At 32.0% G+C, this 12,520-nt stretch overlaps 1 protein-coding gene across 2 annotated transcripts; it reads left to right on the top strand.

Annotated features, from left to right (window-relative positions):
• The first annotated feature begins 1,164 nt into the window (after positions 1-1,164).
• Positions 1,165-11,723, top strand: LOC139516524 (protein-L-isoaspartate(D-aspartate) O-methyltransferase-like). Of its 2 annotated transcripts, none has more exons than XM_071306688.1 (6): positions 1,165-1,520; positions 3,349-3,485; positions 7,659-7,763; positions 8,107-8,319; positions 10,405-10,574; positions 11,450-11,723. In XM_071306688.1, the coding sequence occupies exons 1-6, from the start codon at positions 1,379-1,381 to the stop codon at positions 11,466-11,468; spliced, it is 786 nt and encodes a 261-aa protein (XP_071162789.1). In that variant the 5' UTR covers positions 1,165-1,378; the 3' UTR covers positions 11,469-11,723. The 2 variants fall into 2 exon arrangements, with proteins under 2 accessions (XP_071162789.1, XP_071162790.1); XM_071306689.1 differs by having other exon boundaries at positions 1,171-1,520; positions 10,405-10,615.
• The last annotated feature ends 797 nt before the right edge of the window (positions 11,724-12,520 follow it).

The raw sequence follows: 12,520 nt of genomic DNA, 5'->3' as shown, positions 1-12,520 counted from the left end.
TATTGTTGTAAGCTCCCATTCAATTTTTATGAATTTTTTATTTTACATTTCTGAATGATGTGATTTTATTTCTAAAAAAAGGAATGATTTTCAAGATTTCAGAGACAATATCCTTAAAGTGCTTTGAGCAGTTTTCATTAAAAATTGGTGACTGGTTAAGGATGTCTGCTGCTCTAATTTAAAATAACAAGGATTTCATGTGGTTGCTTAGAATGAAAACAACTTTGATATTTAAACAAAATAAAGTAATAAAATCATTAGTCTCGTGTGTAGTTTTCAAAATACGAGACATTTAGAAAATGGCGGGAAAAGGGTTTTCTTCAGACTTTACTATTTGTTAACATTGGAATTGTTTTTTACCCTTTAAACCAAGAAAAAATAACAAGGATTTCATGCCGCCGGATCACTAAATCTTAAATGATCTATTGAACAGATTTATGAAGACAAAAGTGGGGTGTCGTGTAAAAAAATTTTTAATACATTTGGATGGATAAAACCTGAGAAAATCGAAAATATGACAAGAATTCAAAAACATGACCAGCAGACATCCTTAATATCTACATGCATGTATATATTTTTAACCTCCTTTTATTTATTTTTTTTATAAATTTCAGATAAGACATTAGGAAGTTATTAAATCTTATTCTTTGAAAAAGTGACAGGTCTATCATGTGCTCATGGTGCAGCTGTTCATTCTTTTTTTTTTTTTTTTTTTATTGTTTTAACATACATGTGATTCTTCCGACAGGAGTCAAAATCATGCTGTTGGTTTTATCATTTGAATTGTTTCGCATTTCATGATGTGAAGCCATTTATTGTTGATGGCTGTTCAGTGACCTATAATTGCTTCAATCCACATTATTTTGAAATATAGCCAAAATACCCTGATAATCCCTTTTAGAAGTTATTGCCCTTGAAAGATTACTTCTTCCAATTTTGGGGTATATATGTGTCAAGCAGTATTTTTGCAGAAACATTCTTTCAAAATGTCCACAAAAAGTCATGAAAATGGTGTTTTTTTGTTAATTATTCGAAAACAGATATTTCAAATGAAATGTATATATATCCCATCAATGTTAAATTCTACACCCTTTTAACAATGTTGCCATGCAATAGCCTTAAATGATCACTACACAATAGAAAAACCCATGTTTACCTTCGGTTCTCTCTAGATTGTTCTTTACTGCATGAATGCATTTTTTTTTGCGGTTTTCTGCGACATAAAAATACAACCTCCTGGCATTTGAATATTTGCATAATATATCAGTGCATGTTTGAAATTGGTGTAAAATCAAACCTTTTACATGGAAATATAAGCAGTTGAATGCATATAAGCGTTTCGTCAAGAAACATTTAAACTTTTGTAGACTGATTGCAAATGGTGTTGCGGCAACTGTGCCAAAAGTTTGTTTCAAATATATTGATCTTGATAGGTATTCGGTCCTTTTTTACAAGATTTCCAGTCATGGCATGGCGTTCGAGTGGCAATAATAACACTGACTTGATTAACAACTTGAAAGGTAAGTAATATTGAGATTACAGAGAACTACAGCCATTTACAAAATCGCCACCGACCTACTCGTCCCATAATTCCATCAAAAACAACTCGGACCTTTAATTTAAATAAGTTTAATCCTACTGAATAAAAATACCTACCAACACTGGTGACTAGTGAAAAGGAGTTTAAAACAAGCAGAACACGGGCAACAAAGGAAAATTAGTTAAACTAAAATTTTATCCCCCTTAGTAGACCTTATCAATAATAAACGTATTTACACTTTTGGTATTTAGCTGTATCTTACCTTCAAATGACCTAAGATCAACTCGGAATCACCTTTTGACGTCAAGCAACAATCACTTTTAAATTGAGATGTCAAATATTTTAAATTATGATGTCAAAGTTTACAGGACTGGAATAAACTACCACCTGAAATTTCAAACAAAACTTCTGCAGACAACTTTAAGGATGCACTTACCCATGAAGTACTCCTTAAAACCTTTTCTCACTTAAACTAAATGTACCTATTGTTTTTATCTTAATTTAAAAAAAAAAAAAAAAAAAAATGTAAAAATTAAAAGTTCAATAAAAATTGTAAAGCTTAAAAATAAAGAAAAATTGAAATTAATTTTAAAAAGCAACCTCAATCAGGCATGCGCCAGAATGTAATCTTCTAAATGTTGATGGTTTTCTGTAACTAAAGAAGAAGAAGAAGGAACCTGTGTGATTTTACGTAATGGCGGACAAATTTGCATACAAGTATAAATACGTCTATAGTGCTCTTCACAGTTAGTTCGGACAAATTGGATAGGGGGCATATTTTTTAGAAAGAGGTGGCTATAGTATGAAAGTATGGGAAATCCTATGTGTGTTTCCAAGCAACTGCTCTGTTTTAATGGTGTTTTCCCGTATTTTTCACACTATTTTTACCTCCATTATGAAAATCTGCCCCTATCCAATGTGGCCGAACTAACTGTGAAGAGCCCTATTGCTAAATTGGTGGACTGGGACACTTGACCAAAGAATTTGCTAAACTTGAACTATTGACATCATACAACAATCACTATTCCATTGTGCTGTCAGACATTTTCTCTTGTGATGTCAAAATTTACCATAACTTCTGTGACGTCCAGTTATGACAAACATTTAGTGATAGGGTGTTTAAAAAGTTAAAACTTGCGCTGTTATCAACTCTTACTCAATCTTGTCAACCAACTCAACTGTTACTTCTAACATTGTAATTGTACCCATTTAAGTATCATTGTTATGTATTATATAATTACTAAATTAGATGAATTGCAGTCTGCACCAAAAACTTTTTCAACCACTAGTCCATAGACCAATATTCTGACATTTTTCTTATTTGGCCAAACAAAGTTTTGCAAAAACTTACTAGTCCGAATGAAATTTTACTAGTCTGGGGCATCAGACTAGTGGCTAACCGTGCAGACTGGAATTGTAAACTTAACATTCATTTGGTATTTTAAAGTTAAAGTAGTGGGAGACATGTATAGCCAGATCATAAGTTTTCGTACATCCTACAAAGACATACATATATATTCATAATAAACATAATGCAGATTGTGACGTTACAATACATTTGATTAGTTCAAAAATACCATGAGACCAGGTTATGGAATACAGTATATATAGATCTCTTTGATTGTGAAGTAACAAATTTATCAGTTTTCTCCTGTGTTTATTCAGAATTAATAGAATAAATGAATGGTGAGCATACCAAAATATATTGATAAATCAACAAATTAAAAGTTTTATTTCTATAATAACTTTTTACACTTTTACAAAATGGATGGAAGATTTAATGGTCAAGTACTTTGTATCTTTTTTAGGAAATGGAATTTTAAAAACACCAGAAGTTATTGAGGCTATGAAACAAGTGGATAGAGGAAGCTTTGCTAAATATAATGCATATGCAGATTCCCCTCAATCCATTGGATATGCAGTTACTATTAGTGCCCCTCATATGGTAAATACTAAAAGTTCACTAAGTCAAATTATCTCCCCTTGGTTGACAAGAAGTTAACGTAGTAAACTATGTAGTCACTTAGTGTAATTTTTCTTTTACATTCACAGAAATTGAAATGAATATGTAAGTGTTATTAGTTTACAATACACAGCCATGTCTTCTCCAACAAAACAATTATGAAACTTAGAAATGGAAAATTACTAAATACTAAACTTGTTCAAAGGGTATCCACACGTCTCAATCTTCAAAATCGGTTATCTAAAAATACTACCATCGCTAACATTTTTAACAATAAAAATCGTGGTTACCCTTCTATCGATAAGTGTCATGCCAAAAAATGACTTACATGTCCCCGTCTTTCCACCAACAATACGGTAAGGTCCACGTTTAATGGTCGCACATTTTCTTTAAATTTTGAAACTGATATAACTTGAAAAACAAACAGTATAATTTATTTACTCACATGAAACAAACCGGGGTGTGGTATTCAGTACGTAGGAGAAACTGGACGATATTTATCTAAACGCACTCAAGAACATCTGTATCGTTTTAAAAGACCCAATAAATTCAAAAGTATCATTTACCAACACCTTAAGAAGCACAACCATCCTTTTAAATATTTAGCAGTTCAACCTTTAGAAGTAGTAAATAAGCAGCCTGGTGAATCGCATTCAAAGTTTGTAAGATCACGGAAAATAATTGAATTAAATTGGATTAAAAAATTACAGACAGTTTACCCTCTCGGTCTAAATGATAATATCATGGGAATTGGTAATATATCTAGAACCAATTCCGTTAATATTTTGGATATAGTTTCTAAAACTGTTCGTAAAAAACGTTCTCACGGTCGTAGAACAAATCGCAATCAAAGAAAATTTCGGGCCAATCATACCAATATTTCGGACCTAATTTCTATTTCAAAAAACAACGGCAGACATTATCTGTTAACAAAACTCTGTTCGTTACCGGTTAATAAGTTAAATAAAATTTTGGAGGATTGCAACACAATTTCATATAGCAGTCCTAAGTATGAAATTGTTCAAATTATTATGGCATATTGTTATTCTAAATTATTTCCCAAAATTGATCGCCCTGAAGATCATAAAAAACATTTTATTAAAATTAACTATGTCAATAAAGGCTTTGATTTTGTAAATATTGCCGGTATATTTAACGACCATTCTGTTAAAGAACAAATTCCTGGATATTTTGACAATACTGAGCTACCTCTTATTTGTTATATTTACAAGAAATCTACCCGGAAATTTGTGTTTAATTATAGTCAATTGTGTAAAGATGTTAATATCAGTGAAAATACACCTACTTCGTGTAATTGCAGTAATTCCGAATATATTTATGGACCCATTTCCCATGTTATAACAGGAGATCTTAACATCGTTCAAGACCGAGAGTTAAAATCATTCCTCAGTAAAGGACCTAAATATCGCCCCCCGTCAATTATTAATTGGAATGAGTGTCGTAATATCATCCACGACTCACTCCATACTTACTGTATAAAATGGATAAAACGGGAAAAAGCTGACAAACAATCTTTGGACTCTTTTTTTAATTCAGTAATGAAGATAGTTGATATACGTATTCAACATTTTAAAGAACATTTTACTATAAACAATAACCACAATAAACCTATTTCTCGTATCAAACATAAACTAAAAGAACTAGCCAAGGAATTTGTTTTTGTCCCGGCAGATAAAGCTGCTAATAATATTATTATTGTTTGACGTAAATTTTACATTGAGGTTCTGAAAAAGGAAATCACCAATTCACCAACATTCCAACTGACTCTATTTTCAGAAAACGAAATCTGTAACAAACATAAACTTTTAGCCACTGCTTTACAAGCAGAGCCAAATACAATGAAAGTCCCAACTATGTATTGGCTTCCGAAGCTACACAAAACCCCTTACAAATATAGATTTATTTCGTCTTCAAGCCATTGTTCAACTACTAAATTGTCTATTCTTCTTACCAGCACACTTGGTACAATTAAAAACCTGATAATAAATTGTTCAAATAAGGCCTTCGAAAATAGTGGAATAAATTACTTTTGGAGTGTCAAGAACTCGTTGGAAGTACTTGATAAATTGCATGCTTATATTGGTGATTTTGAATCTGTTCAAAGTTTTGATTTTTCTACCCTGTATACCACATTGCCTCACATTCTCATTAAGAAAAAATTCACACACCTAATTAAATGGGCATTCAAAAAATCAGAATGTGAATATATATGTTCAAACTCTTTTAGGTCATTTTTTAGTAGCAATAAACAAAAAAACTATGTTAATTGGACATGCTTTGATACTATATATGCCCTTGAATTTTTACTAGATAACATTTTTGTTCGCTTTGGGGATTCCGTATATCGTCAGATTATCGGAATTCCAATGGGGACTAACTGTGCACCACTTATTGCGGACCTGTTTTTGTATTGTTATGAGTTACAATTTATGACAAAAATAAGCAAAGACCCATCGAAACAACATCTGATAAACAAATTTAATAATACTTTTAGATATTTGGATGATATTTTGGCTCTCAATAATGACGACTTCAGTATGTATATTAATGAAATTTATCCTGTTGAACTTACTTTAAATAAAGCTAATACTAACAATGACCACTGCCCTTTTCTCGATCTTGATATCTATATCACTAATGGAAAGCTGAATACTAAAATTTATGATAAAAGGGATGATTTTTCATTTCCTATCGTTAATTATCCGTTTTTAGATGGTGACGTTCCCTTGTCACCATCTTACGGTGTTTATATATCTCAACTTGTACGATTCGCTCGTGTATGTAACACTGTTTTAGATTTTAACGAGAGAAATTTATGTATTACTGAAAAATTATTACACCAGGGTTTTCGATATCACAAACTAGTCAAAACATTTACTAAATTTTATCATCGGTATAAAGACATCATTCGTAAATATAGCTCAACATGCAGACTTCTAATACGTTCAGGTATTTCACATCCAATTTTTTATGGTAACATTCTTTATAAAGCACAAAGGTGTCAGTATTCACCTCAGAAACTTACAAAACCTTTGAATAGACTTATTAAGAAGGGATATAATTACGATACTGTTGTCAAGTCATTAAAGATTGCATATTTTGGCGTTAATATTGAGTCACTGATAAGGTCTTTGCATCGGAACTAAACACATTTATTCTAAAAACAGTTGTTGGCATGACACGGGTTATGTTCTTTTCATATATGTTATGATGGTATGATACTAAACCCCTAACGGGAAGGATTGTGCCTGATGTTCATATGATGAAATCATAATCTTTCAGTCAGTTTAATTGAAGTCTGGAGCTGGCATGTCAGTTAACTGCTAGTAGTCTGTTGTTATTTATGTATTATTGTCATTTTGTTTATTTTCTTTGGTTACATCTTCTGACATCAGACTCGGATTTCTCTTGAACTGAATTTTAATGTGCGTTTTGTTATGCGTTTACTTTACTACATTGGTTAGAGGTATAGGGGGAGGGTTGAGATCTCACAAACATGTTTAACCCCGCCGCATTTATGCGCCTGTCCCAAGTCAGGAGCCTCTGGCCTTTGTTAGTCTTGTATTATTTTAATTTTAGTTTCTTGTGTACAATTTGGAAATTAGTATGGCGTTCATTATCACTGGACTAGTATATATTTGTTTATGGGCCAGCTGAGGGACGCCTCCGGGTGCGGGAATTTCTCGCTACATTGAAGACCTGTTGGTGATCCTCTGCTGTTGTTTTTTATTTGGTCGGGTTGTTGTCTCTTTGACACATTCCCCATTTCCATTCTCAATTTTATCTTCAATCATCCCCAATATTAGTACAAACGTATCTACAAAAGAGGGACGAAAGATACCAGAGGGACAGTCAAACTCATAAATCAAAAATAAACTGACAACGCCATGGCTAAAACTGAAAAAAGACAAACAGACAAACAATAGTACACATGACACAACATAGAAAATCTCAGAATAAGCTTCACGAACCCCACCAAAAACTAGGGGTAATCTCAGGTGCTCCTACAAATGTACCTACAAAATTTACCTATGGAAAGGCCACGTGTTATGGAATTCAGTCACATGCATTGTATTATTCTCCGATGATGTTGTATTTTTTTATAGATTTATGAAATATTATACTTCATTTCAGCATGCACATGCCTTAGAGATATTAGCAAATCATTTGACAGAAGGAAAAAGAGCATTAGATGTAGGATCAGGAAGTGGTTATCTAACAGCTTGTATGGCTATAATGGTAAGGTTTTAGCTTATCTGGCTGATGGTTGTGTGTCACCAGTGTTTTTTCTTCACATTTGGCTGTTCTTCTTGAGAACCTATGTAAGGAATGCTACAATGCTGGTTACTTTAATACCAATAATTGTTTAGCATATCAATACCAGTTGTTCAGTAATTAGCCCTAAGAAAAATAGGCAGCACTTAAAAGACAAACTTTATCTATGATTTTCTGTAAAGCAATTTCATATGGAAAGTGTAAACATTTGGTAAACAATCAATCAATTTTAGCTACATAAGTTAGTAATTTCTAGAAACTGATAGTTTTTTTTTCTCTTCTCAAATATATATACTTATTATTTTAGCTCGGAGAAACTGGGAAAGCTATTGGCATTGATCATATTCCAGAACTTGTGGATGAGTCCATTAAAAATATGAAGAAAAATACACTTACAAAACAACTAATGGAATCTGGTAGGATGGTTTTAGTAGCTGGAGATGGTAGAAAAGGTTACCCTACTGAGGCCCCATATGATGCCATCCATGTTGGAGCAGCAGCCCCACATTTACCTGAGGCTGTAAGTTGATTTGTAGAAGTGATGTTAATTAAGGGTATTAGAAGGGTCTTAAAGGCTTCCTTGTGAGAGACATTGGCTGCATCCTCCGACCAAAAAAAAAAGATGTCTATGGGCGAGATACGCATCTTGCACAACAAAAAATTATATTGGTTCATTCATGTGGCCATTTTAGTCGGAAGCAAAAAATATTAAAAAATAGCCTTAATTATTTATTTTCATCATTTGAGTACACTTTTATGACATTAGCTGTTGATATTACAGTATGTAATGGAATGTCTCAGAGCTTGAAGATTTTGTATTTGCTTGCATATTTAACATATTTATTGCCAAACATTTATGACAACTACTGAACTTAGATTTCACAGAATTATTTAACTAGTACTGCCCCTCAAGAATATAGTCATTTGTAGTAATTACTGTATGTATGGGTTCAGGTGATAATACACCTTATCGCTAATCCCGGCTGACCCGGCCGCTTGAACTTTTGACGTCAACAACAATCACTTTTCCATTGTGGCGTCAGATATTTTGTTTTATGATGTCAAAATTTTACGGGAACCTGTGTGATATCCAGTAATGGCGGACAAATAGCGATAAGGTGTATGTTGAAAACTGCAGATTTTTTCTAGTTTTTTTCCCTTTTTATACGCCCGTCGTCTTTTAGACGGGACATATTATGGTATACCGTTGTCTGTCCGTCCGTCTGTCCGTCCGTCCGTCCGTCGTCCACACTTGGACAATAACTCAAGAACGCTTTCACCAATTTCCATGAAACTTAAGTGAATTGTTTATATCTATTGACGTAAGCTCCCTTTCGTTTTTTTTTAATTTCAGATTTTAAGTTTTGGATTTATGGGGCTTTATTCATAAAAAAGGGGGGATTTTCAACACTTCGGACAATAACTCAAAAAGGCTTTCACCAATGTCCATGAAACTTTGGTGAATTGTTTATATCTATTGATGTAAGCTCCCTTTCAATTTTTATAAATTTCAGATTTTAAGTTTTGGATTTATGGGGCTTTATTCATAAAAAAAGGGGGATTTTCAACACTTCGGACAATAACTCAAAAAGGCTTTCACCAATGTCCATGAAACTTTGGTGAATTGTTTATATCTATTGGTGTAAGCTCCCTTTCAATTTTTATAAATTTCAGATTTTAAGTTTTGGATTTATGGGGCTTTATTCATAAAAAAAGGGTGATTTTCAACACTTCGGACAATTACTCAAAAAGGCTTTCACCAATGTCCATGAAACTTTGGTGAATTGTTTATATCTATTGATGTAAGCTCCCTTTCAATTTTTATAAATTTCAGATTTTAAGTTTTGGATTTATGGGGCTTTATTCATAAAAAAAGGGGGATTTTCAACACTTCGGACAATAACTCAAAAAGGCTTTCACCAATGTCCATGAAACTTTGGTGAATTGTTTATATCTATTGATGTAAGCTCCCTTTCAATTTTTATAAATTTCAGATTTTACATTTCCGTGTTATGAATTTTTATGCTTAAAAAAGGGGGGATTTTCCAATTTTGGGACAATAACTAACACTTTCACAAAATTTTATGCAACTTTAATAAATTGTTTATATCTATTGACATAAGCTCCCTTTCCATTTTTATAAATTTTAGATTTTACGTTTTCTTAAGTAATGAATTTTTATACTTTAAAAAGGGGGATTTTATGAAACTTTGGTGAATATATTAATGTAACATCCCTTTTGATTTGTATATATATTTTTAGTTGATCATATAAATTCATTTAAAGCATAAAAGACAAGTTAAAAGAGCAACGGGCGTATCATGCGCTAAAGCGCAGCCCTTTATTCTCTTATTATTAATTTAACGATAGAAAAACTTTCACGAATAAGGGGAAGTAATTGTAATTGGGCAGGTTTTAGGATTTTGCATGCATTATGCAACATTTATGAATTATCACAGTTATCACAAAAACTAACAAATATTTCTGAGATGATGTGTGCAAATTTCATTTAAGTAAATTAGTGAATTTATTGGTTTGAATAAAAAGAATTAAAGTTAGTTTGGTTCACATACTGTACTTTCTAATAAGATTCATGTATTTACAGCTTGTTGAGCAGCTGAAGCCTGGTGGAAGATTAATTGTCCCCGTAGGTCCACAAGGAGAACACCAGCATCTGTTACAAGTGGATAAGAAAGAAGACGGAACCATTACAAAGCAGAACCTTATGGGTGTTATCTATGTTCCGTTAACAAGCAAAGACAAACAGTGGCCAAGGTTTAAATAATATGCATGTTGGATATTCCCTGTTTTATGTGGTTATTATTCTTTTGGTGCTTAGTTATTCCAATATTTTATTTTGTTTAACTGCTTGTTTTACGCACTGCATATTTTCATTGCATTAAAACATATATATGAATTGACATGATGTAGGAAAAAAACGTCCATTGTTAAAGATGCAAGTGAGCAACACACACCCTTTGGAGCCTCTATTTCAAAAGTAAAATCAAAACATATATAGCTTAATAAATCAAATGGAGTAAATTGAAATTAGTTTATAAAGAAGGTCTTGAATTTCCAAAGTTGCATGAAAATTATCGGTGAAATGATTTTAAGAATTTTTTCACTGTATGTGAAATCATAGTTTTGGTTTATGTAGTTGACCAGGAATTTTATTCTATTTGGCCTTATTGTTTTATATGTTTAGATTACTATTGTTATTAAGGTGCACAGTGTGTATCATGCTTTCTCATTTAACTCATCACCTACTTACCATCACAAACAAAAATATTTTACTAAACTGTGGATTTCAAATGAAAAGTTTTTATTTTTTAATTTTTATGCCCCATTTATGGGCATTCTGTTTTCTGGTCTGTGCGTCTGTTCATTCGTTCGTCCATTCTTTCATCCATCTGTCCTGCTTCAGGTTGACTTTTTTGGTCGAAGTAGTTTTTGATGAAGTTAAAGTCCAATCAATTGAAACTTAGTAAACATGTTCCCTATGATATGATCTTTCTAATTTTAATGGCAAATGGGGGATTTTCCCCCATTTTTATGGTCCACTGAACATAGAAAATGATAGTGTAGATGGGGCATCCGTGTACTGCTGACACATTCTTGTTTGTTATATTTTGTTTTCTTTTATTTTGCAGCAGTAAAGATGAATTGTAGCTGATGAAAATGATATCTTCTATAAAACAAGTACTAGCTATGTTAGCTGTATCCAGTGATTCCTTGACACTTCCATTCAGACATTTATACAAATACTCAATATGAGGTATCATTCACAAATTCCAGAATGTTATTTACAGTGATGCCAGCTTAGATCAAACCCGTTTGGAACTGTGGTTAGACAGGTGTTACAACAGGTTACATTACTATGGAATGTCACTATATATGTCCTTATTGGTACAAGAATTTAGTTGACACATGCTTCCAATTTATGCAATGTTCAGTACAGTCAATTTTCACTGATATTAATTATGTGGATATTGCTTTGTAATTTCCCATTAACAGATTAAATTAAACTTTAAAGCTTTGCTGAGAACTCTGTTCTTTTATTCCCATTGCATTATGATTCGAAATTTTAAAAAAAGACACATTTATTTACAGAATAAAATTCATAAAATGCTATCTTGGGAATCTGAAATGTCAAGTTAAGAGGGAAAGTTTTTCTCACTCTGGCAGAGTTCTGCTTTCTTACTAGTTAAAGAAAGTTTCATATTCTTGGTTTCTTATTAATATTTTAAATTTCTGGAGTACCTAAATTTCCAGAATGTGATTTAGTTTGGTATCTTTTAGTGTTAGTTTTTAAAATTTCATAACTTAAATAATATTAATTTTTCAAGTTTGCACTGCATGGCAGAAAATACTATACAACAGTTGTAAATATTTTGTACATTTCTCAAAGGTTCTGTTTTTGTTTACCTTTATGCTTTAAATATATATATGACTACATGTAAAATGTTTCATGAATAATTTATTAATTGTATACTGTGATATGTGAATAATTCATTTATTGTATACATGAATATTTATTACATTTGATTGTACACATATAAATATTTTATTGCATGCATAATAAGAATGGTATTTAGGAGTAAAAACGTCAATGTCTTTTGCCAGGAAAACTTATTCCAACTTCTGAACCTAAATGATTATAACAAATTAATATAAACAAATTTTATAAAAGCTTATTGGGATGAAAAGGTATAGAAAGTCAG

Source organism: Mytilus edulis, chromosome 3, assembly GCF_963676685.1.
Source record: "Mytilus edulis chromosome 3, xbMytEdul2.2, whole genome shotgun sequence".
Lineage (NCBI taxonomy): Eukaryota > Metazoa > Mollusca > Bivalvia > Mytilida > Mytilidae > Mytilus > Mytilus edulis.
The sequence above is the reverse complement of the archived record's forward strand: the minus strand, read 5'-3'. Positions and strand labels throughout refer to the sequence as shown.